We start from the raw sequence: 24,682 nt of genomic DNA, 5'->3' as shown, positions 1-24,682 counted from the left end.
TAGTAAATCACATATAAAAGATTCACGAATCCCTCAACTCATCATAATCCTCAGTTGACAAGTGCATCCAGATCAACCAGCATCATGAAGTACCTCTTCGCTCTCAGCCTCTTCACCGGCCTTTCGGCCGCTCAAAGCGGTGCCTGGGCACAATGCGGTGGAAACAACTGGACTGGCTCAAAGACTTGCGTCTCTGGCTACAAGTGCACCGTCGTCAATGAGTGGTACAGCCAGTGTATCCCCGGCACTGCTGAGGAGCCTACTACTACCCTCAAGACCACTACTGGTGGCGGTAGCACGCCTACTGGTACACCTGGAAACGGAAAGTTTCTCTGGGTTGGTACTAATGAGGCTGGTGCTGAGTTTGGTGAGACCAATTTGCCTGGAACTTGGGGAAAGCACTTCACCTTCCCTGATCCCGCTGCCGTTGATGTAAGTAAAACACTGCAATGGTGAGAATGGGACTGACGTGGTATAGACCCTCATCTCGCAGGGTTACAACACCTTCCGCGTTCAACTCCGTATGGAACGCACAAACCCCAGCTCCATGACCGGAGCCTTTGACACCGCTTACCTGAAGAACCTCACCTCAATCGTGGAGCACATCACCGGCAAGGGGGCCAACGTGATTCTCGACCCTCACAACTACGGCCGCTACTTTAACAATATCATCACTTCGACCTCTGACTTCCAGACCTGGTGGAAGAACTTTGCTACCCAGTTCAAGAGCAACAGCAAGATCATCTTTGACACGAACAATGAATACAACACCATGGATCAGACTCTTGTTCTCAACTTGAACCAGGCTGCCATCAATGGTATTCGTGATGCTGGCGCTACTCAGACTATTTTTGTTGAGGGAAATCAATGGTCTGGTGCTTGGTCCTGGCCCGACGTCAACGACAACATGAAGGTATGCATTCCCCTTCCCGCAATGACTCTCGTAGCTAACATCACCAGGCTCTCACCGACCCTCTTGACAAGATCGTCTACGAGATGCATCAGTACCTCGACTCCGACAGCTCCGGCACTTCACCCAACTGTGTCTCCACTACCATTGGAGTCGAGCGTCTTAAGGCTGCTACCGAATGGTTGAGGAAGAACAAGAAGATCGGCATGATCGGTGAATTCGCCGGCGGTCCTAACGACACCTGCAAGACTGCTGTCAAGAACATGCTAGACTATCTCAAGGAGAACTCTGATGTTTGGAAGGGTGTTACCTGGTGGGCTGCTGGTCCTTGGTGGGGTGACTACATGTACAGCTTTGAGCCTCCCAGCGGTACTTCTTATACGTACTACAACTCTCTTCTCAAGACTTATATCTGAGTAGAGATGTTGAGTGAAGGAGAGATATAGGGAGGCAACAATGGTTGGGTGTTTGTCAGTTAGTCTGGGCAGATAACAAGAGCGTTTGGATTATGCAAAAGGCGCCAAACGGATTCCCATTTGTGGATGTTCCTGGTGGCTTTTATGAAATTGATGATATATCAAATCTTTTATTACTCTGATGCTCAATGCAATGACGCTCTTATGCAGGACAGCCCTGGCTCTATGTCTGGTAAAGCTGACTGAAATACTATGCGCTATACGTGACCCTAATCTCATAGACGCAACAAAGCGTTCTGGTGGAAAAGAAGCATTGAAAGCAATAACTGGTTATTCAATAGGCTTGTAAGACTGTCAAGAAGTTATTTATGCAAAGCGTTCAGCGAGAGTTCATCACGCTGATCGATCAACTTAAATAGAATCTCAGGTTCTAGCAACATTTAATAAGCTTTAATCTTATGGAACTGCATTCTATGTCACTTGAAGCTTTATGCTAAATAAAATGTATTCTTAAATAGTTTTCCAGACAACAGAACCTCTATTAGTATTTATTAGCTACTTTATCTAGAATCGCAGCGCATATAAAGTGGCACTATATTCTGGCATTAATCGGTAGACTTGCGTGACTCTATTAAGCTTGAGATATTCACAATGTCTTATCACCTTCAACGACTCGACCCATCCTATCACCAGACTAAATACATAAACACTGTTGTCAAGGAATGTTGTTCCCAACGGCAATACTTGTGACCCAGAGTGCTCACCGTCACCTTCTAGGCGGCAGTCATCCCCATAGCTTACTATGAACACAATAATAAGGCGAATCCTGGCATACTGTTGCTATTAACTTTTAAGTGCTACGATAGCCTGAAGTCTCATGAGGAGCCGCTCGGAGCCCACTCGAGCGTCGAACAAGCCTGAGCAAATGAAGATTCTGATTGGCTTTGTGGAGCCAAATACAGGCGCGTGTAGGGTAGCGAACTTAGATGCGGATTGAGTTTTCCGCTCTCAGCAATCAAGGTCATACCTTTAATGGTTTCGTGGTCTAACGGTTATGACTGCGGATTCTGATTCCGCCAGCGAGGGTTCGACTCCCTCCGAGACCTTTCTTTTGCACTTTCCACAATCATGATAAGATTAATTTTCTTTTTATTTCTTGCATTGTTTTCACCGAGGGCTCTTGGTCCTGGTAACCAGTGATTAATTATGTATTATACAGTCTTGGTATCATGCGCCTCGCTGGAATACATCATTGCTATATGTACAGGTGAACGTAGCTCCAATCCATCCCCTATGCGAGCTCATGTCGCTGATGCTGGCCAGTCGACAGCTCAACAGGTCTCTGCTCATGCATCATCTCAGCCGCTGGCGTCGCATTATTCTTCTCGGCTGAGTAGACAGAACTGTACGCAGGGTTAGGCGACGCGGCGATGGGAGAGCTGCCAAGTTTTCCGGGAGAGTCCGGGGAGCTGGTGCCGGCGACTTGATACTTGCGCTTGTTGCGGCGCCAGAAGAAGAATGCTACGAGCGCGAGTGCGACGACGCCCAGGGTCACGCCCACGGATATACCAGCGACTGCGCCGGTTGAGAGACCAGTGCTGCTACTGCCAGTGTCGTTGCTCTCGCTGTTGGTGTTGCTGGGGTTGTTTGAGTCTGCGGTGGCGGTGGCGGCTGTTGAGTCGGAGCCTGTTGTGCCAGCCGTAGCGGTGCTTTCGCCTGTTGACGCAGGCGGCTGTGACTTCAATCAGCTACGGTCGCGTATGAGTACAGTTTGTTTACTTACCGCCGTGTATACGGTAGAGTACATCTCATTATTCACCAGCCCAACACTACTCATCAACCAATGCTGCCGCGGTTGCGCCCCCTCAAGATCAGAGCTCAAGATAACTGGACCATTGGGAATACAGTCCAAGTTCCATTTCGTCCCGTTCTCGACATTCGTCAACCGATATGTATCCGAGTCCCATTGCGAGATGTCCCACTGCTGCATCTCGCTATCTTCAATGGGCATCAAGCACGGCCTTGTGCGGAGTTTTGCGTCGATGACTTCCGGTCGGTAGCATACGGATAGTTGTTTCTGAACGGTCGTGTCTGAGCATCGAAGCTGGTATCGACCGGGTTTGTCTCCTATCTTTTGCTACACGACGTTAGTATCTTAACTCGATTCGCGAGGGAGATCAACGTACAAACTGCCAGTATGAATTCCCGTTAGGAGTCCCGACTCTCAAGTCACCGCCGGGCGCGGTTGGCTGAAGCATAGACTTGAAGTCCCCATCGTTATCATCGACAGCCAACTCGGAGAGCTGATACCAGACGTTGGAGTCAAGATCAGTCGCAGGCTCGAGGGTCGGCATCGTAGGCGAGTGGAGCTAAAAGGGTAGATAAACAAATACACGGGAAGGAAAAGGCGAGCTAGAATTAAAGTTGAGAGGAGAAAGAAAGGGAGGATGAGAGGGAACTCGGTCGATGGGTAGGGCTGAGCTGGTAGACTTGCCAATGGGGACGGCATCTTGGCGGCTTACTGTGGGTTTAATCTCGTTAGGGATGGGAGTAGACTGATGATTGGGTAGGATTTGAAACGGTCAGTGGCAGTTCTGTTGATCAATGGAGTTTTGATGTGCCAAGTGGGCTGTGATGTTTGTATGTCATCCGTCGGACTCGGACTCGGACTTGTCATGTTTCTACGCCATGCCAGTTCAACCACGTTTAGATACATCTTTGAAGTGTCAGTATAAAAAGTCACTATCTACTTCTATGAAATTGCGATTTTGACTGTTGTTCTTTTTAAATGGCCCCCATCAACAGCCCAAAAGTAGAATCAGCGATCATCCACAATGACTGTATCAAAAACCGAGCGGACCAATCAGCGCGAATGATCTTCAATGCATGTAAGACGCGATCACTTCCTTTATTTCCCGACGCGTCTAATAATGGAACACAATAAATAATCACCTTTGTATAAAACTTACGATTCTTCCTCCTCACGTGTCAGTCTGCCTTGCCGATCGTTGTAAGCTTAAATGCAAATGGAGCCTAACTAACCCACCAATTTTTGTATTTCCATGCCTCAGGCTCTCATCTTGGCAAGTTTCAGCCACTGCCGCAAGATACGGGAATAAGACCGCCAATGTCTCGAACCGTGCCTCACCATGATGGTGGAAATTTGGCGCTGTTAATTCCGCGCTGCTACCCAAGCTATTGGGTTGGCGAGTCGAGCCGAGGCTCGTGCGAGTGGTGGAGCCCGGATACAGTAGTCTCGATGCGTCTGAGGCCGCCGAAGTCCGAGATCGCTATCATGAAGATACGGGGAAGACTTGATAGAGCAATGAGTTCGTGGTGTTTCGACTATAGATGTCGTGGTATTATGTGATATGTGACTGATGAAAATAGAACGTGTTTTCCTATCTGCGGATGTGGCGTGCTGCTTTTGGTGTTTGATCCGAAGTTTACTACAAAGTTCAGCATGAGCATTAACGTAGAGAGTCTCTGGTTCTATCAGTGCATACGCACAGGTGCATCTCAAACAATAATACGTTGAGGGGCATGGGGAAGCATTTTACTTTCATATTCTTGTTATATCTAGCAAAGCTCATGGTGCTCTAACTATTTCTTGGGGTATAGTCAAGACAACCGTTGAAGCTTCAAGCGAAAAATACCCTAGAGTTGAGGGACAGAAGTCTCTTTACGCACCACAACGCTCAAATTAGCATTATGCAGTGAGTTTCGTCATATCGAGATACATGCACGGATTTGGTGTTTGTAAAATTGCCCCGTCAATTGATTGACACTCGTCGCTTTCTGGGTTGATGTTGCAAGGCCCAGCTGTGTTCCAGCTTCATTCATGACCCACTATCGTCAATCTTCAATGAGCTTATTCCCAGATCTTCTTATCATCAAGCCTCGGCATCTTTTTGCATGTTCGAGAACATCGTCAAGTTGACTCGCTAGAATACGCTCTCCGCATCCCAAAGAGGTGGCGTGCTCCTCGACCCCGTTGGCGTATCGCAACCCCAGCAACTTCACCGCCTCTGCCTCACCATCCCCCAGCCTCACCATCCAGTTTCACACTCATTCCGCAGCGCGCAAAATGATAAAAAATGTAACAACAATCGCCTCAAACTTCAGCCACATGCGCTTCACAACCACCGAGCGCGACATCCTCCTCAAACTTCTAATCTTTCTCCTCCCGCACAACAGCCTGGCTTCTCGGCCGAAACCACGCGCCCGTAGCTTCAATCCAGCGGTGGCAGCTCTTGATGAAACAACTAGCACTAACGGCAAAGATTCTCCGGACCGGCAGATTCATCCAGCAGTTCAATCGCGCCGCGGACTTACTAACGCGGAAGAAGCCGCACCAGGACTGTTTTTTAGCATACGTCACCGTCGTTCGACAGCTGCTGATAGCGGTATACCTGACGTTTGATAACGCGACTATCGCCAATAGCATCGGCTTTATCCCCTGGAAAGGTGCAAGACAGTTGGAGATCAGGGCGTTTCGGATATGGTTTGCCGCTGGCGTCTGCGGGATCATCAGCCAGATATACTCGCAGTGTCAATTGAACCTCCCCAATCAAGACCCAGAAAAGCAATTGATCTTGTGAGTATTTATTCATTTTTCACGTGTTAATTTTGTGCCGCATCTGACATAAGACCAGTAAGAAGCACACCAGCAAGCTCCAATTACTAGCTGGCATTTGCGACGTTACCGTGTCTTCAGCAGCTGCGGGCTTGATCGAATTGGACGAAGGAGTCGTGTGCGCGTGCGGCGTGCTAAGCAGTTTAATTGCCATCCACAACCACGTGGTTTTGGGTAGATTAAATTAATCAACCAAGTTAGTATTTGGGTATGTAAAAGACCAACGTAAATAGCGTTCTTGGCTTCTGGGCGGCGTCATTCCAGAAAAGGGATCTAGGCGACATTTCTGTTCTTGGCCTTGGACCGTGAGGTGATGGCGCCAAAGTTAATTGCCGACCTCGGAGCGCTATTCAATAGCGCAGGTTAGACAGGCGAGACGGGTTAGTTAGTGTTAATGGTCTCGGATGAATGATTTATGGAGAGAAGATCTTAGGTGAAGGGTGATAAGGCTGATTCGCGAAATGTTACTGGGCGACAAACCTATCACGTACAGAGAATGACTGGCTCAGAGACCCCCCTTCTTCTTTTTATCCGCCCGTTTTATTTCATCACGCTTGTCACGGAGCATTCGAATCGCAGTCCCTCACTCGTCAGGGTCTAGACTCTCACCAACCCCTGACCTAGACCTAGACTATCTTTCCCCCCTCCTCTGCCACGCGGTAGCATGAATCACCTTCCTTCTCTGGCCTCTCATGAAGCTTTTAGCGATAAAAACGCCTCTCTCGAGTGCCACCAATCCCGGCATGTCAAAGTCTTGGCCTGGAGGCACGCCACTTGACGCTGTCGACTCTCAAAGCAGATTAGTTGTTCAGGGGGCTGGCCACCACAGTTTCATCGGGTCACTGCCCAGAAAGAGGATCCCGTCTCCTCATTGCACCCGAAGTGACCGAAGTTCCCCTTTCGCCTTTTTTCATTCCTTCGCCCGTGCTTTTATCTGCAGTCTCTTTTTTTTATCTAGTGGCCTTCCCCGTCAAATCGTGTCGATCACTTGCTTTTTTCTTCCCTCTTTTTTTGTCTTTCACCCGCACGTACAGTACTTTTGCGATGACATGCGGCTCACGGACCAGACCATAATCCATCCCCACGTTTTTTGTCTTTTTACATAATTATTACCTGCATCTGATCTGATCTGACTCCACCACATCAATTAAGGCTTGGCGCCTCCCACGATCTCTCTCTCTCTCGTTTTCATAACATAATAACCTACCCCCATCAAAATGTCACATGACAAACCAAACAAGACCACCGACATCAAAGTCGAAGTGGCGCTCACCCGCGATGTCGAGATCATCGAGATGAGAAACATGAGCAATGCCTCGCACAAAGATGAAAACACAACGACATGGGCCATCTCAGCGCCCAAGCAGGATGACGACAAGGAGCAGAACGACTGGCTCGATGGGTTCAGAAGAGCAGACAGGCGAAAGTTGAAGAAGGGCTGGGATAAGGGCGGGTATCACTCTGAGCCGAAGCCTAATGTTCCGGGGGATCGGTACTTCGATATTCGTGCGGCTAATGCAAAGACTGCTACGTCGGCGCTGGCGAGGGAATTGAAGGGGAGACATTTGCAGATGATTGCGTTTGGTGGTGCTATTGGTATGTGAATGAAAGTCAGTGGTGATTGTGAGAGGCGACTAACATGTCACAGGTACTGGGTTGTTCATCACTTCGGGCAGTGCTCTTCACCAAGGTGGCCCTGGAAGTGTTCTCCTCTCATACATCGTCATCGGCGCACTGCAATACTGCACCATGCAATCGCTCGCCGAGCTCTGTGTCATCTTCCCCATCGCCGGTTCATTCTCTGCCTTCTCGACTCGCTTTCTCGATCCTTCCTGGGGATTTTCTATGGGATGGAAGTAAGTCTCGCTCACTCACTCATTTACGAGAGCATCACTAATCTGTGTAGTTACTGTCTCCAATGGCTTTTCACTCTTCCTCTTGAGATCATCGCTGGCGCATTCACAATCACTTACTGGAACGAAGATATCTCAAAATCCGTCTTTGTTGCTATTTTCTTAGCTGCCATTTTCATCATCAATTTGTTTGGTGTGAAAGCGTACGGTGAAGCTGAATTCGTCTTCTCTATCATAAAAGTCACTGCGATCGTAGCCTTCATGTAAGCCTTCCTCACTACTCACTCAGAATCTAAAAAGCCTAGCGACTAACAAATGCAGTCTTCTCGGAATTGTCATCAACATAGGAGGCGAACCTACCTCAGGCTACATCGGAGGCCGTTATTGGATCGACCCCGGCCTATTCAACAACGGCTTCAAAGGCTTCTGTTCCGTCCTCGTGACATCATGCTTCTCCTTCACCGGCACCGAACTCATCGGCCTCGCAGCAGCTGAAACAGCCAATCCTCGCAAATCCCTCCCCAGCGCCATCAAGCAGGTCTTTTGGCGCATCACCCTCTTCTACATTGTAGCCCTGATGCTCGTCAGCCTTCTTGTTCCTCACGACGACCCGAGGATCTTGGACGCTAGCTCCTCCAACTCTGCGGCCTCGCCCTTTGTCGTCGCTATCGAAACTGCTGGAACCACTGTGCTGCCTAGTGTTATGAACGCTGTTATTCTCATCGCTGTTATCAGCGTTGGTAACTCGTCGGTTTTTGGTTCTTCGCGAACCCTCGCTGCTCTTGCTGATCAATCTATGGCACCGGCCATTTTCTCATATGTTGATAAGCAGGGTCGACCCTTGGCTGCTATTATCTTTTCCTGCTGTATTGGACTTTTGGCCTTCATCGCTGATCTGAAGGCTCACGATGTCGTCTTTAACTGGTTGTTATCCATCAGCTCTCTTGCGACCCTCTTCACATGGGGCAGCATCTGTCTTACTCACATCCGCTTCCGCAACGCATGGGCACATCACGCGCATACCCTCGAGCAACTACCCTTCCGCTCACGGCCCGGCACATACGGCTCCTGGTTCGCTCTAGCTGGATACGTCCTTGTCTTGTTGAGTCAAGTCTGGATAGCCGTCGATCCTGTTGACCACAAGAATAACGAGACCACAAATGACATTGTGCAGAACATTTTCCTTAACCTCATGGCTGTTCCCATTGTTTTGATCATGTACCTCGGACACAAACTTTGGTACAGAACAAACTTTGTGGCTTTGGATGATATTGATATCCAGACTGGACGACGTTATTATCGTGTTCATTTGATGAGTGATCAGGAGAGGGAGGCGCGTGTTACCTGGCCTTTGTGGAAGAGGGCTTACCGGTATTTCTGTTAATGAAGCGTTGTCTTTTTGTATTCTTCTGGCTTGGATATGAGCTACCAGATCAGTTTTTTGAGAAGGCATAATTAAGGAATTTCATGACATTGACCAACCTGATTCTGTCCACTTACGCGCCTTGTGTTTCTGATGCTGTAGTCATTGCAGTCCATAGCCCAACGAATAATGATCATCTGAAGCATGGTGATTTCCAATGCGACCCATACGCATGAGACATCGACTAGATATATAACTCGCCACTGCGGCTCAAATAATCTTGCCCACCAGCCAAGCCTATCAATCCGCAACGTCTGCCGAACATGAACCTAATCTCAGTCCGATCAAACGTTCCTTACTTTGTCCGTAGCGCATGAAAACTCATGTATGCAGACCTGCGGCGTTTGCAGGAATGAAACAGTTCTGTTTCATTTAATGATACCTGCTCGAAGTGGGGATAGCACCAAGATGTTGCAGTGGTTACTCAGTGACATTTGAGTAGGGGCCTTGTTGTATTTATCAGATCATGGAAATAGACGTGACTGGGGCTCGAGTATCACCGTTACATTGCGGAGCCGAGATGTCGAAACCGCTGGGGTGTAAGCGAGTCGTCTGAACTTGTAAGGTAATGATTGCGAGCTTGAGTCCACTTGGTGATCAATGCGAAAGAGGATGCATTATATTGCCAGGGAGTCAAAGAAGTGTTGTTTTGAACGTTTGCAAACGTTTCCTTTCGTGTTCGTCTTCAAGGTCTCTCATGCCAAGCCATACCCCAGTCGTTGAAGAAAGTCCTTGGGATCACGGCTACACGGCTCGTGTTCCCGAACTATTAACCTATTTACCCAGATATTAAGCTTCAAGCATTCGTAGCCACAACTGAACTCTCCTATCCTATCGACCAGGACTTTGCTCCTCTCTTCCTGCACTTCTCCCGCAGTGTGAAAGCGAATCCTTTCCTAAAGGAATCTTGGCTGAAACGCTGTGCAGGCATCACCCAAGCTGCAGGAACAGAAACATGGATTCTCACTGGCCGATTGGATGCCCCGCGGATCACGGCGCGGAGGATTCACCGGTGACCGGCTAGGCATCCTAGAATGAGATACAGTTCTGTGCGGGCTCTTTAGTGTGCCCACTCGGTCAAGGGCTTGGAGAGGAAAGAAGACTTAGGACCTTGATCCTAAATGATGAAAAGATTTAGGTAAATTTAGCCTAAGCCTAGGGAAATCTTTCACAAGTTCATTTTGACACCCTATCGAGGTTTGGTGTTTTTTTGCACCCCCAAGGTAATGGTTTGGATTTGCTTCGCTTGCGCAACGATGCCGGGAACCCTAGCCTTTGTCTCGGGAGGTATCTGCAGCTGTGCCTCAGTGGCTGTAACTAACTACTGCAAGCCTCTTCTGTACCATCGGAGCATTTACTGTTTGGAACGAGGCCGTCACAGGAAATCCCGCGTCGATCCCGTGGCTGGCTTGGCGTGATGAAGAGAAGCAGCAAGTGGTAGTGACACTGTCACAGGATGGGAAATGGAAACACTCTGCAGGATAGAGTTACGTAGTAGAGTGCCATATGTGCATGCGAAGAAAACTTGATGCTGTGACTTGTCTCAAGTGTTGACCCTGGTACTGAGGTGCATACAAATATCTACAGCTATTCCTTCACCACTTAAAGTATTGTTTATTCTTAATTGATGCTTTTAAGTTTTGGATAACGGATTGACCGTGATACTCACGTATGTCAAGTCCAAAACCTCCCAGCGATGGGAGTCCTTTCTTCCCCATCTCCGAACGAGCTGCCAACCTCGCTGTTGTACATCTGGGGATAACGTCACCACTTCTTGCTATTGCGTTGGCTATGTTTGTCGCGAGGATATGGCTGAGGGTACGACCGGTCTGGAGGGTTAGTTGGGAGGACTACAGTATGACGATCGGAGTGGTAAGTTAATAGTATGGATACTTCTGAGACTCAAGACTTACGGTTGTTTGATCCAGTGCGCAGCTATCGTCGACTTTGGGTTCCTCATACCGCAGATGTATACTTCACCACGACTCCTCACCGAATCGCAAGTCACTCGGTCACGAAAATACGCATTCCTTGCCATTCCCATCTGGGGAATTGCCATGATGTTCATCAAAATCAGCATCGCGATGATGATGCATCGAATACAGCCTGCTGTTCTATGGTGGCGCATCTTTTGCTTCTTCATAATGGGCATCCTGATAGCCTACGGAGTCGCAAACACATTCTTCATCCTTCTTCAGTGCCGACCTCTCGAAGCATCATGGGATACATCAGTGCTTGAAACAGTACAAGGAGCAAGTTGTCTCCCCCAAACTGGCATTCACATCATGTCCAACATCGGGTCCGGTATCAACATTGCAACCGACATTATGCTATCTTTGGCACCGACGCTTTTCCTTTGGAAGCTCAAGAGACCGCTGAAGGAGAAGATCCTTGTTGGCGCACTCATGGGTCTGGGCATGTTTGCAAGCGTCGCTTCAATCGTCAAAGCAACCCTTGTCAAGGAATTTGGCATGGCAAAGGATGCGTGGGCACTCACAAACTCCATCGCCACCTGGACAGCCCTCGAGCAAATCCTCATCATGATCGCATCCTCCGCGCCCTTCCTAAAACCCCTCGTTCAAAGCGCCCTGCACAGAATGGGCTGGACGCTATCAGGTACATCAGCCGGTCGCTCAGGCTACGGAAACCGGTATCACGACGTTGGACAGAGTGCAAGGCAGTCACGAATGGTGAAAAAGTCAGCGGTGAACTCGAGAAGGGATATCTACGGTGGAGACGAGGATCCTTTTGCTGCAGGGGATAGCAACGATGCTATTCCTTTGGAGGGAAAGGTTTATGAAGTGGGTAAGCCAAGGGATGAACGAGATATCACGACAATGCGCACGACGCAGGGATCTTTGACGACGGGATCGTGGACGGAGAGGGGAAGTGAGGACAGGGAGCTTACGCCAAGCCATGCAGTGTAATTTGACTATTAATAACCCTTTCAATTTACCCAGAACCAACATGCTTATGTACCTCGAGGCACTTTTGACCTGTAGATGATCATTGACCGTTACAGTATAGCGGAGTAAGCAAAAAGAATCGGATCATCAGGGAATAACTCAAGCGAGGGTAGCCTGTAGATTCTCCGGCGCGGGTCGTGAAAATCCGCCAGCCTTGGGACCAAGTTTATTCGGATGATCCCTGGTATTCCATGGCCCCGGATCCATCGCTTGACAGGGAATCTCACGGAGTCTTTTGCCGGGCATTCTACCAACGTGCATGTAGCAGCATCTGCAGTGTCACGCTGCAGGTGCTCTTCGGTAACGAGGTCCCGTTTCGTAAACCCTGTAGACTGAGGCACAAAAGTCAAACCATACAAAGGAGCGGTTCCTGTTCCTTTCTCTTGTCGATCACTCGTCTCAAACACTTCTGAGTGACCAGCTGCATCTTCTGATACTCTCCCTGCATTTTGTCCGTAAATTTACGCCATGGTTGCTATTACGTCTTTGTGGACTGCTGTCCTACTTGCAGGCGTGGCTGTTTCTGAGGCAAAGAGCTGCAAGAAGCCTTTTGTTAGAAGGGAATGGTATGTAACTCATTCTGCCTGGTCAGTCAATTTCTGATTGTTGGTAGGCGCTCTCTTAGTATCAAGGAAAGAGATCAGTATATCAAAGCTCAGAAGTGCCTGATGAAGAAACCTCCCCAGTCTTCTACCGCCGATATCCCCGGTGCTCGAAGCCGATGGGATGACTTCTTGGGCACGCACATCATCAACGCCGATGACGTGCATTTCACTGTATGTCTCCACGCAGTTAGATTCCCGTTTCACTGCCTAACACAAACAGGGCGTATTCTACCCCTACCACCGTCTACTCATGTACTCCTACGAACAAGAGCTTCAGACTTGTGGCTGGAAAGGTGGCGTGCCCTACTGGGACTGGACCCTCGACGCCGCAGGCCCCGACAACGACACCTCCGTGTTTGTCAATTCACCTATTTTTCACAACAAGCACGGTTTTGGTGGGAACGGAGCTTGGATCCCTGGAAACTTCTCTAACCCTGAGCCTGGTCTGTCTGTGAATCCTCCCTGGGATGTTCCTGATCGCTCTGGAGGCGATTGCATCAAGAGCGGTCCGTTTGCAGGACTCAAGTCCAACTTGGGACCTGGAAACGGTACGGCGTATAACCCTAACTGTATTCGACGAGACTTTGCGCCGTTGAGCTTTAGGGATATGAGTGGTCCTGCTGCTGTTGAGGATGGGATGCAGCAAGGTGATTTTGGACTCTTTGATCGTCTTACGCAGAGCACTACTCACTCTGGCGGACATTGGGGTGTTGGTGGGTTGTATGGTACCATGACTGATAAGTGGCAGAGTCGTAAGTTCCCTCCCACTCTTCCATGCTTGATGTACTGACTCTGATAGCTGCTGATCCTCTATTCTGGGTCCATCACGCCAATGTTGATCGCTTCTGGTGGTCATGGCAAATTCGCGATCTCAAGAAGCGTGAGAAAGACATCTCTGGTCCTCTTGTCAATTTTGATTACAACAATGAGGCTGCTGGAAACGTTACTCTCAACCATGGCATCTTTATCGGTGAGACGGTCAAGCTCAAGGCCAAGGTCAAGGATGTCATGCATATCAAGAAGGGTCTTCTTTGCTACGAGTATGAGGACACTTACTAGATGATTGCACGAGGTATGAGACTCGTGACGACTTAGACATTCTTGACACTAGCTGTCCGGCAATTTAATATCCATTGACACTAACTAGCTACCCGTTCAATTGCCTGTGACCACTCCCGCATCCAGGATAGCTCCGAATTATTTCGGAGCTTACAGTGGCATGTCATGATCAACGTTATGCAATCCCCTCTTTTGGTGAACCTTTTCGGACACCTTAGGTAATGATGCCCGCTGACGTGCGTGCTGCACAGTTTGGAATCACCAGTGAGTGCGCCTGATTTGATCACGTAATTGCTTGATTCCAAACGCTGACTGCAGCCGAGATTCTGCCGAGAGAAGGGCGCTGTGATCTATGATGCAGTATAAATGTTTTGGAGTCGTCGTGTCTTCATCACCATCAATCAAATACAGCAGCAATTGATTGACTTTGAAACACAACTTACTTACAACCGACCCTTACAGCAACAATGTCCTCAGACTCAGTCGTTTACCACTACCTCGCCATTGGCAAGCTTGGCCGCGGAGAAGTTGTCAAGTACGTATATTACGCAAATATCAAGCCTTATTGGCGGCCAGGTGTTCTTGGACTAACCGATTGATAGGCTGTTCTTGAAGGATGCTGGGATTGACTTCGAGGAGAAGCGTTATAAGTACCCTGATACCTGGCCAGAGACCAGCGAGAAGCTGAAGCAGCAGGGCATCACCCGCACGGGAAGCCTTCCTTCTCTTGAGTACAAGGGTCTCATTCTCACTCAGGTTTGTGAACTCATTCTTCAACTGTGAGCGAAATACTAATGTCTTTGACAGCATATCCCAATTCTTCGTTTCCTCTCTCGCGACCTCGGCAAGTATGATGGCCAGACGAACGAAGACAAGTACTTGGTAGACGCCGTCTCCGACATCTACGTCGATTGGAGAGTATGAACGCCAATCTCACCCCCCATCGTGCAATTTCTAACGGAAATATAGTCTCAATGGGTTGCCAACCTCAGCGGAGCAACCGACGAGTACAAGAACGAATATCTCCCCAAGTACTACGATCTCATTGCCAAGTACTACTCTGACCGTGAGGGCCCTTACCTTCTCGGTAATGAAGTCAGCTACGCCGACTTTGCGGTCTACCAGTCCATTGACAATGACACACGAACTAAGACCATCCCTGTAGGTTGCCTCTCCCTAGACGACTTGGTAATAATTGACTGAGACTAACGTTTTGCTAGTCAAAAATTCCTGATGTCCTTCTCAAGTTCAAGGAAGTTTTTGAAGCTAGACCCAACATTGCTGAGTACATCAAGTCGGAGTAAGACAAGGTATGCTGGGGAGCAAGAAGAACTAGGACTTTTACTCTAGGTGATAAAAATATTCAGGCAGCTCAAGCCTAAACTTGGAGGGCCCTTAGTTGAGTTTATTTTAGCATCCTCCTCTCAAGTGTCAGGTTTTCTTGCTCCCTGAGGTCACGGTTCCTCTGACCCAGTGCGTCTTTTTGGGGACAATTAAACGAAGTTGACTGATAGAAATATAACTCAATTTGTGTCAAAGTTCTTGTTCATCACCTGTGACGATGGTAGCAACATGGTCCCAGCTCATTTCAGCCCTGGAATCAGCCTTTTGGAGCTACCACTTATCTGCTGCACTAACGCTGACTGCGCCACTCAAACCGAGCTCATCTGCCTGCTGACAGTCAGCCCTACAGTAGTTAAGACCTCAAGTATTTCATGCAACAAATCCCCGCATCGCGAACAAGCAAAAATTAAAGACCCCTTCTCTCGCATCAACAAGTACAGGACGAAATGAGCGACAAATCTCCCAAGCTTTGCTCAGCCTGCGCTGCCATCAATTTCGACAAGCTATTCTTTCCAGACCCGGCCCCATTCAGTCCAGACTACAGACAGCCTACAGATCCTTGTCTGGGTACACTACAGGAAATCTTGGATCGCTCAGAAGAATGCGACCTCTGCAACTTCATCGTCGATGCTCACCGACAACGATACATACGAGCGCCCTACGGCTTCTCGGAGAATCATCCGGATTTCAAAAGCAAAATCTTAGGCGAAGAACCTGTAATCCACGAGGAGGTCAAGACACACGGACTTCGACTCACAGTCAACGATGAGCCGATCAAATGTTATCTTGAATCCCGAAACTTCTCCTCAGATAAATCATGGTATACAGAGGGTGGCCCTGCTCATGGAGCTGGGGCAGTGAGGCGCGTTCTGATCAGGCTAGAGCCATGTCCCTGGTTAGCTATCCTTGCCAACTCAATTACTTTACAAGCTGTTTGGCCGTCAAAGGAAAGCCAAAGTGAAAGTAACTACTTTCCACTCGATGGTACAGGTCGAATGATCAGGCCTCTACTAGATCTCTCACTCCCCAAGCGCTGGATCAAACAATGCGAAGACCAGCATGCACAGGAGTGTCAAAAGCCCAAGTGGCTAAGCGATAGCGATGCCGAATGGCCTGAGAGATGTCGAGTAATCGACGTAGTGGAACATAGGATCGTTGATCTACTTCCAACCATGCGCTACGTTGCTCTAAGCTATGTTTGGGGATCTAGCGAAGAGGCGAGACAATCGCGCTTCGAGAGACGGTTGACTCGAGAGAACCTGTCGCGACTTCAACAACCCAACAGTCTCGGGGAGATCTCTATGCCTCAAACTATCAAAGACGCCATGTATGTTACAGAACAGGTCGGCGAGAGGTATCTCTGGGTTGACGCCTTTTGCATCGTACAAGATGACCCTACAGATCTTGGACATCAGACAGCACGAATGGATTTGATATACTCCAGGGCTCTCTTCACTGTATTGGCTTCTTGTGGCAAAGATTCAAATTCTGGACTTGCAGGACTCCCTAGTAATCCACGAGACATCTATCAACGCCAAGTCAAAGTCTCATCGAGCGGGCTTCACGTCATGCCGCTCGTTACTCTAACCGAAGAGGATACGCTACAGTACTCGTCGTGGAATACAAGAGGCTGGACGTTTCAAGAGCGTCTTTTATCTAGACGCTCGCTCATCTTCACCAACAAGCAAGTTTACTGGTGTTGTGATGCCACGACATGGGAGGAAGAGTCACTTCTCGACATCCCCGGGTCAACAGTCTTTGCCAGATCCCATTCATTCGGATGCTACGACGAATGGGACGATAACCAAGCCAAATTCTCAACGGAAAGTTTCGATCAGTACATTATACAATTCTCGACGCGGAGGTTCACTTACTCTTCTGATGTCCTCCCCGCCTTTCTTGGCATCATCCGTCGCTTTGAGCATCTGAACAATGAGAAGATACACTGGGGTTTGAACGCTAGCACATTTGATCAAGCCTTGGTGTGGAAGTATGGACAGGATCGACGAGATGAGATGTATACTTATGCTCTCGGCGGATCGACGCGCAGCGTGCCGTATCCTAGTTGGTCCTGGCTTGGGTGGACAGGGTTCATTGGTAGCTATAGTCTCAGCGTCGGGAAGCATTACGTCGGAGAGGTGAGGTCGCTTCTGGCGTTTTACTCTTTGATGAGTGATGGCAGTGTATCTTTGATCAAGGGCACGTCACTAAGGAGAGTGAATGATTACGGAAAGGAAGACGATGCCGTGTCTACAACTGCTGAGAAGTCTAGCTACGATTGGATCCAGGATACAAAAGTGACCGGTCCGATCAAGATGACTGATATCGCAGTAACCTCGCAACTGGGATCACTTGAGCTCGAAACGTCTCATCGAGATCTTACGCCTTACGACACAGGACGGATAGTATTCCGGACGAGCCACGCCAATGTTTCCATCCAGGTCACCAATCGAGACAGCATACACATGGAAACATCCGACGGGCTAGTCAAGCTTGACTTGAGGCTATCATCGCCATTCATGCAGGAATCTCATAGCCTTTTTGAACAAGTCCTGAAGAAAGAGAGCGATCCGGCCAAGAGCAAGGTGGCGAACTTCTTGGGAAGACGACCCGTTTCAACGACTCATACAATTAGCCTCATTGTCATTTCGAAACAGTATGGGTATGATGAAGCTGATGAGGAGGAGGTGAAGCTGAACGTCATGGCTGTTGAAGAGAAGATACCTGGGTCGGGGATCTGGAGTCGGATTGGTCTTGGTGTTATGAAGGAGGAGGATTGGGTGAAGTTGGATATTGATTGGAGAATGGTGGTTCTTGAATAGGCAGTTTGTCAAATATACTGGTGTCTAGCTTGAATGTAGATTTATATCGTTCATATCTGACCGGACCCATGGTCCGAAGTTCGCCCTGGGTCGGCTGTCACAGCTAACGGCGGTCCACTTCCTTACGACACCTAGTTCTTTCATACAGCAACCACCTAAACCCCACCTTTATCCTAGCATGACAGTTTTAATTTTACCGGAAACATGATCAGCGAGCCTGGGAGCCATAGCGCGATTGATGGTCGAAACAGAGCCAGATGGCCCATCCGGCTTCCATGCAAGTGCGTCATGGGTGTCAATATACCCCAACCTCTCTGCGATGGTCCCTTCCCTTTCTCTAACGACCAATCCGATAGACCCTTCTGCAGATAATAAATGGCAGTCAAATGTCTCCTCACAGAGCTCCCTATGAAGTGTAGAGCTAGTGTCTACAGGGGCTGAAAGAATTAACGGCCAATACCATGTGCCGTGATGGTAATCGTAGTCTGAGTTACTGAATGTAACTACAAAGTAGACAGGCTTTGGAATCGCCCAATCGCGATCCCAGTAGGATCTCTCAAAGCCATTATCGGGGAGATATCTAAAAGTTACTTGAATCGTCCGACTTTCGATGCGAAGGACTTGCGTATAAGGAGGCTTTCCAGCGGCCTTATCAGCATCAATCTCAGCGATAACCGAGTCAGAGATCCTGTGGTGCGTTCCATCTGTCCTTTGAAGCCAGATCTTAATGCTCGATGTACTGTGAGCATCAAAACTGCGCAACGACCCAATCCATCCTGACCAAGACCAACTGGGGAATCCTTCTCTCCGCTGCGACGTGTTCTCTGGAATCCAGCAAAGACCATCAGCAAAACAGGAGTCAAGATAACATGGGCCTCTTTTGTGTGTTTCGGACTGGCTGGTTGCACCCCGACTTGGCGCCCAAGACGTTAATTCATTAGCATTCTCTGTTATAGGGATTCCCCAAAAGTGATGTATAGGTGTAGGCATTGATGAATACGCCCTGAAAATGCCCCGGGCGACATTGAGCGCGTCTGTCTGGTACGTCAATTGTCGTTGCGAGATGGCCTTGAGATGTTGACCTAGGCCTTCATGCCTGGAGTTATAGCCGCCATCATATATGCCGGTGATTAGCATATGGTCCTCGTTGTTGTAATCATGGAGATCAAAGGATACAGTCTCCCGCGTACACAAATCGTTGCACTCAAAGTAAACCTCGGTTTCGGCGAAGAAGATTCGACGCCTGGAGAAGAGCCCTTCCTGGTATGTCCAAGCCCTAGTCCACCATCGAGATCTCTTGATCCTGGCCACTAGTAGTCTCTCCGGATCAGAGGATACCCACACGTGTCCATGTAACTTTATCAGAGGCGGCGGGCCTCGCGGCGTAGAGCCAACTCCAGGCAGACCGAAATGAGCATCCTCACCACATGCCGCAATTAATGTAACGGTGGCAAGGTTGTAGACCATATCCATAATACCAACTTGCTCGGCTAGCTCGGCTTCATCCTTCTGATTGATGCAGTATTGGTCCACCCAGAGATATTGAAGGTCAAGTCGGATCGTCGCCTGGATAGCATCGCTAATGGTCTTGGGCACCTGACGTGGCAGAAAGCCAGCCTTTCGGGCCACAATTGACTCATTGTCTTGTGGCTATCCCCATACATAGCTGAGAGCGGCAAACTCGCATCCTTCAGGGGCTTTTATGATTGCACCAGTCTGGCACTCGATCACTTTCAAGCATGAGAGTTCATGTGGATATCCTGGCAAAATCTGACAAGCTTCTGTGTGGTGTAGCTTGCAGTAATTCAACCAGTTCTTCAGTATTCCGAAGTCAATCCTGTCTGACTCTAGACGAAGAAGGGTGAATTTTACCCCCTCGGTGTCTTGAGAGTTGTTTGGGAGAGGGGATATTGCAAACCGCGACGAATAGGAGTCTAAGGGCCTCAAAAGAAGCACATGGCTTCTATCAAAGGCATTTGCTGCAAGCGAAGGTATGTTAAGATACTCGCTCGCTAGGTTCGCGGCCAAAATTTCGAACTTGACTTCACCGTGTTGGTTGACAGGTGTGGCATTGTCGCTAAACAAAAGAGTAGTAAAGAATCGGCAGAGTGGGCAAGGCGATGACCTTTTGCTTTTAAGTCGTATATTTGTATTATGTCGCGCATTCCGTAGAGCGTAAAGGTCAAGAGAAGAGCATTGCGTACAGAGGTCGGCGGCTACGTCAGGAAGTGCTTCCCTAATTGTGGGAATAGAGACCTGCCATATGAGAGAACAACAAGTATCTCCAGATGCCATCTTCAGGTATAAAGCGGAGGGAGATTTTTATTATAAAGAGAATGAAAAGTAAGAAGGAAAAGTCCTTTTGTCATGTCAGGCCATCAGCCTTAGAGCACCTTAAATCCATAGATCAGCCAGTTATAAAACACCACGTTGACTACGGCGTCAGATAAAAAAACAATATATTACATAATCCCGTTCCCTACTTAGCTAAACAAGTTATTTATACTCTTTCTATTAAATTATTTAAATCTTAGTTAACTTAATTTATATTAGATAAATAAAAATAAATAAAAAATAGCAATAATGAAAAAGAGAAATAATGCGTGAAGTGTTCATGACCAACCGGACCCACGGAGGCCCGGGTCCGCAAGCCCGGTGAGCATCGCCACAAATGTCCGAAATGGGCAACGTCAGTTCGACTCATCACACCAACAACCCAGATAGGGTCTAATATATAAACTCCATTACCACACTTCACTATCATTCTACCATTCTATCTGGCCCGTCCTTTATATTAAACATCACGAATCCAGCCGAACTTAGACTCAGCACGACTCGCAGGACCAGATAATCGACTATGGCAGACACAAATGTTGTTGACAGCGATCAGCAGCAGTCACTGAAAGTGGCACAGACTCCTTCATTCTGTAGACTTTGTAACGTCGAGTTACGGGGCTTGCAAACGTGGAAGGCTCACGTCAAAAGTGATGGGCAGTGAGTATCTCACCCTCCAACAACCCAGACTCAAGCTGACTATCGCGTCACAGTGTTCAAAAGCTACAAGAGAAAGTACATGGTATTACAGTGTCGTCAACACCAACTTCTGCTTCAAAATTGTCTCCGTCTTCAAGACAGAAAAGGGAAGAGTTCGAAGACCCTGACCCGGAGTCCGAAAGTGACACTGAAGATGATGATTTTGAAGAAGACCAGGAACTCGTCGCGACTGAGTTCGTGCCTGGTCATTGCCTCTTCTGCACCAAAGACACCTCAGCTTTAGACGACAGCATGAAACATATGTCTTCAGCACACGGCTTCAATATTCCCTTCCAAGATTTCTTAGCCGTTGATCTTGAAACGCTAGTTTCTTACCTTCATTTCGTCATCAACACATACAGAGAATGCATCTGCTGCGGCACCCATCGGAGTACAGTCGAGGGTATACAGCATCACATGCTTGCCAAAAGTCACTGTCGCTTCGATATTTCACCAGAAACAGAAGAATTCTACGAGATACCGCAATACGAAGATGCCTTGGGGGATAGAAAGCAAGATGCAGGTGACCCGGTGAGACTGCCTTCTGGGAGAGTCATCTCTCATCGCAAACACGAGGAACCTCGTGCTCCTCGTCGGGAGACAGCAGACCAGAGTCTTCTTGACTCCTTAGTGCCTGTAGAGCCAGGTATGGAGATTGCGCATCGGCGAACGGTAAATGGAAATCGAGAGGTTGTGCAGGCTTATGAAGCTATACTCGCTGCACAACTCTCGAGGCTCAAGGTTACTGGCGATAGAGCAGCGCAAAGGGACGAGAAGCGGTGGAGGGGAAGATTGGAACGAGCGAATAATTTCTTCGCGCTGAAGAGGTTTAGGCTGGATGCTGCCGATAGTCGAATGGGTCGACAATTCTAGAGGTTACCTTGTAAATATCTCTTGGGACATGTGCCCTTATAAAAGGGCACCGAACAATGCATCCCAATGCCTGTTTGTATGCCAACCCTTAAAAGATTATCTAGGTTAGTCTAACATTCCCATGGAAATTGGTGTATACGGCCTTGCTGCCTGAAGTCACTTTTGTGGCGTATCACGAGGCAATCCCCAAGGCTCCCCGTCTGTCCAGGTCTCAGCCTCTCTCTCAGCCTCTCCGATCAAACACGGGGGTTCAGCAGCAGCATTCAATTATATCAACCTAGACCCTGCCCCCATTTTTGCGAAAATCAAGTAGAAATTCACTCTATTCTCGTCTTTTACGCTACGTGCTCTCATCACGATGTGGTCCTCGCGGTCATCCAGCCCAGAAGCCGCTTCTAGCGCAGATCTTCAACTCCCAGTCGACATCAGCGCTAGTCCCAACTCGCCCGCCTATGCACCTGATATGGACAGTCTGAAGACCGCAAGTTTCGCAAGATTGCGCGACTTTGATAATTGGAGAGACAGCACCTTCTTAGTGCATCGATGCTGTACTTACGCCGGAGATGGTGGGTATCTGTATTCATACTAAATCCAATGAATATTATTGATAAAAAACAGAAGTTCAAATGAAAGAGTTCATCCTTAAAGACTTTGAAGAGATGCAGAAGGCTATGACTGCACTGGAGGATGATCATATACACATTCTGTTTGTTGAGGAAATTCACGATACACTTTTTCCATACTAATCATCGACCATCGTGCAGCAACGCAACTTCTCGTAGCGTGTTTCTTCTATATGCCAGCGAGCTACGAGAGTTATCCCAAAGCCTCGGCCTCGCACCTTGGATCTCATATGGTCTTGAGTACAACGTCCTCAGAGGGCTAGGTCGGAGACTCTACGGCTCCCACTACGGTAAGCTCTCCCTCAGGTTGATGGCAAAGGCTCATTCAGTGCTCTAACAGATATCTGGTTTACCCTCCCACTGGTAGATGCCGGCGTAGATAACTTCACTCATCCAGGTCAAGAACTTCACTCTCTACCAATTGACTCTTCCAAAGGTGTCACACATCTGTACGAAGACGCAGGCATGTTCTATCTAAGCTTCGACAAAACGACAAGACAAACACGCATTCTATACTCGAGCGCAATTCCTGCTAGTCAAAAGTTAGCATCTGCTTGTAAGAACGCAAAAGAACTTGGTGTACGAGACGACCCGTTTACGTTTGTCACGTGCGCTTTGAGTTCAATCCTTCAAGGCCAGGGCATGAATGCGCACTCGGTCACTGCTCTGATTAGCAAAATGGCAAGCATTCTATCTATCAGGTTAGCCTTCTCTAACATAACGTTCTGCAGGAAGATTACAGTAATTCACTCAGGTTTGAGATTGCTGAGAATGAAGAGACAAAGGTGAAAGAGACGGCGATCCAACTCAGAAAGTCGTTGCCGTACCTGGAGAAGATCTTGGAATCAGTGAACTGCGCGATACAGATCATCGAGGATACTATCAGTGAGCACAAGGACTGTAGAGAACTGCTATCCATTCCCAGTCAGCATTTCCTCCGTGTTGAAAAGAACTTGCAGACCCTCCGCTCACAAGCGATTTCCTTCAAGAGCTACCAAGACACCCGCATCAGAAGAATCAATGTCTGCTTATCAACTGTAAGGCTAATTCCACACTCTTGTTCTTGATATGCGCATCTTGCTAACTCAATTGCTGTAGCTCTCTTCTCTTCTGAGCCTCAGAACAGACAGCGCCATCAAGGCCAGTACTGAAGCAATGACAAGACTCACAGAGGCGAATCGCGAAGACAGCGGCAAGATGAACGATATCGCGATAGCCACGAAGCTCGATAGTGAGGCCATGATCACCATTGCCAAACTCACCATGTTTTATCTGCCATCAACATTTGTTGCCGTAAGTAATCCGTCTTCTGAACAGGTTAAACAGTGAGATGCAAGCGAAGAATATTGCTAACCTTCGATGATACAGACACTATTCAGCATGGGGATATTCAACTTTGACTTTGACAACGGCAAGAATGGACGCCTTGTCATGTCCAGCCAATGGTGGATGTACATAATCATTGCGATCCCTCTCACTCTGGGGACGTTTTACTGGTTCAGAGCAGTCACGAGATCGCACAAACAGGCGAGCCAAAAAGCAGAACGAGAAGCCAAGCAGCCTGAATGAGGGCGCGTTTCCATGTGCTCTGAAGTAGTCTGAGGATTGATCTATGGGCTTGTTTTTACGTACGTCAAACTTTCTGTGCACCAGTCAATGCAAGCCATTCATTCAAGCTGGTGGGTAACTGAGTGGCTCCTATTCACCTAGCGTTGTCGCCAGGAGCAAGAAAAGTATGTGGCCCCAAGATGGGTGACATAATTACTTGGACAGGGTGTTTGTAGTTTCATGTTTCCTGTACCTATTTATTTTTGTCGACTAAGATGACAGGCCCAAGCTTTCTTACCTCCCGCTCTGGTGCTATCGATCGTGAATGAGGTTCCACTCGTCAGGTCCCCGCCAGTGAAGAAAAAAAAAGTTTCAAGAAAATTTTGTCGCAATGGAACGAGCAATTGAGTGAAGTACTGTAGAATTGAAGAATTGAAGATATCCCCAAATGTTTCAGTGAACAGTGCGATTGATGGTGACGACATTGATTGCCTTAGGCACCTCATTCCTCAAAACGGCACAGCTTGTGTAGCTGTTGCCCAATGTAGAGAGCTCTGAGCTGCCTATGACG

The 24,682-nt window shown here is 48.3% G+C and overlaps 10 protein-coding genes across 10 annotated transcripts; 8 read left to right on the top strand and 2 right to left on the bottom strand.

Annotated features, from left to right (window-relative positions):
- Window positions 1–84: 84 nt before the first annotated feature.
- On the top strand, window positions 85–1,326 carry FTJAE_8015 (cellulase precursor; the record flags this gene model as incomplete). Its single annotated transcript, XM_037354788.1, has 3 exons — window positions 85–432; window positions 479–913; window positions 961–1,326. The coding sequence occupies 3 exons, from the start codon at window positions 85–87 to the stop codon at window positions 1,324–1,326; spliced, it is 1,149 nt and encodes a 382-aa protein (XP_037204955.1).
- Window positions 1,327–2,617: 1,291 nt separating this feature from the next.
- FTJAE_8014 (transmembrane alpha-helix) lies at window positions 2,618–3,680 on the bottom strand (the record flags this gene model as incomplete). The annotated part of the gene is made up of 3 exons (XM_037354787.1): window positions 2,618–3,058; window positions 3,110–3,463; window positions 3,513–3,680. The coding sequence occupies 3 exons, from the start codon at window positions 3,678–3,680 to the stop codon at window positions 2,618–2,620; spliced, it is 963 nt and encodes a 320-aa protein (XP_037204954.1).
- A 3,499-nt stretch (window positions 3,681–7,179) lies between these two features.
- FTJAE_8013 (amino acid transport GAP1) lies at window positions 7,180–9,199 on the top strand (the record flags this gene model as incomplete). The annotated part of the gene is made up of 4 exons (XM_037354786.1): window positions 7,180–7,558; window positions 7,611–7,818; window positions 7,869–8,078; window positions 8,137–9,199. 4 exons carry the CDS (start codon window positions 7,180–7,182, stop codon window positions 9,197–9,199), a joined length of 1,860 nt encoding a protein of 619 aa, XP_037204953.1.
- A 1,710-nt stretch (window positions 9,200–10,909) lies between these two features.
- FTJAE_8012 (uncharacterized protein) lies at window positions 10,910–12,165 on the top strand (the record flags this gene model as incomplete). Its single annotated transcript, XM_037354785.1, has 2 exons — window positions 10,910–11,110; window positions 11,167–12,165. The coding sequence occupies 2 exons, from the start codon at window positions 10,910–10,912 to the stop codon at window positions 12,163–12,165; spliced, it is 1,200 nt and encodes a 399-aa protein (XP_037204952.1).
- Window positions 12,166–12,672: 507 nt separating this feature from the next.
- FTJAE_8011 (Tyrosinase) lies at window positions 12,673–13,868 on the top strand (the record flags this gene model as incomplete). The annotated part of the gene is made up of 4 exons (XM_037354784.1): window positions 12,673–12,770; window positions 12,818–12,980; window positions 13,030–13,561; window positions 13,609–13,868. The coding sequence occupies 4 exons, from the start codon at window positions 12,673–12,675 to the stop codon at window positions 13,866–13,868; spliced, it is 1,053 nt and encodes a 350-aa protein (XP_037204951.1).
- Window positions 13,869–14,335: 467 nt separating this feature from the next.
- On the top strand, window positions 14,336–15,172 carry FTJAE_8010 (glutathione S-transferase P 10; the record flags this gene model as incomplete). The annotated part of the gene is made up of 5 exons (XM_037354783.1): window positions 14,336–14,403; window positions 14,471–14,624; window positions 14,676–14,786; window positions 14,838–15,029; window positions 15,089–15,172. 5 exons carry the CDS (start codon window positions 14,336–14,338, stop codon window positions 15,170–15,172), a joined length of 609 nt encoding a protein of 202 aa, XP_037204950.1.
- A 486-nt stretch (window positions 15,173–15,658) lies between these two features.
- FTJAE_8009 (tol) lies at window positions 15,659–18,034 on the top strand (the record flags this gene model as incomplete). Its single annotated transcript, XM_037354781.1, has 1 exon — window positions 15,659–18,034. The coding sequence occupies one exon, from the start codon at window positions 15,659–15,661 to the stop codon at window positions 18,032–18,034; it is 2,376 nt and encodes a 791-aa protein (XP_037204949.1).
- A 168-nt stretch (window positions 18,035–18,202) lies between these two features.
- FTJAE_8008 (het-domain protein) lies at window positions 18,203–20,329 on the bottom strand (the record flags this gene model as incomplete). Its single annotated transcript, XM_037354780.1, has 4 exons — window positions 18,203–18,440; window positions 18,495–19,684; window positions 19,907–20,111; window positions 20,160–20,329. 4 exons carry the CDS (start codon window positions 20,327–20,329, stop codon window positions 18,203–18,205), a joined length of 1,803 nt encoding a protein of 600 aa, XP_037204948.1.
- Window positions 20,330–20,891: 562 nt separating this feature from the next.
- On the top strand, window positions 20,892–21,940 carry FTJAE_8007 (TRI15 transcription factor; the record flags this gene model as incomplete). Its single annotated transcript, XM_037354779.1, has 2 exons — window positions 20,892–21,028; window positions 21,082–21,940. 2 exons carry the CDS (start codon window positions 20,892–20,894, stop codon window positions 21,938–21,940), a joined length of 996 nt encoding a protein of 331 aa, XP_037204947.1.
- Window positions 21,941–22,298: 358 nt separating this feature from the next.
- On the top strand, window positions 22,299–24,132 carry FTJAE_8006 (uncharacterized protein; the record flags this gene model as incomplete). Its single annotated transcript, XM_037354778.1, has 7 exons — window positions 22,299–22,506; window positions 22,559–22,646; window positions 22,705–22,853; window positions 22,961–23,264; window positions 23,318–23,600; window positions 23,662–23,856; window positions 23,932–24,132. The coding sequence occupies 7 exons, from the start codon at window positions 22,299–22,301 to the stop codon at window positions 24,130–24,132; spliced, it is 1,428 nt and encodes a 475-aa protein (XP_037204946.1).
- Between the last annotated feature and the right edge of the window lie 550 nt (window positions 24,133–24,682).

Source organism: Fusarium tjaetaba (genome assembly GCF_013396195.1).
Source record: "Fusarium tjaetaba strain NRRL 66243 chromosome Unknown NRRL66243_c0000165, whole genome shotgun sequence".
Taxonomy (NCBI): domain Eukaryota; kingdom Fungi; phylum Ascomycota; class Sordariomycetes; order Hypocreales; family Nectriaceae; genus Fusarium; species Fusarium tjaetaba.
Note: the sequence above shows the minus strand (reverse complement) of the source record. Positions and strands in the feature narration are given on the sequence as shown.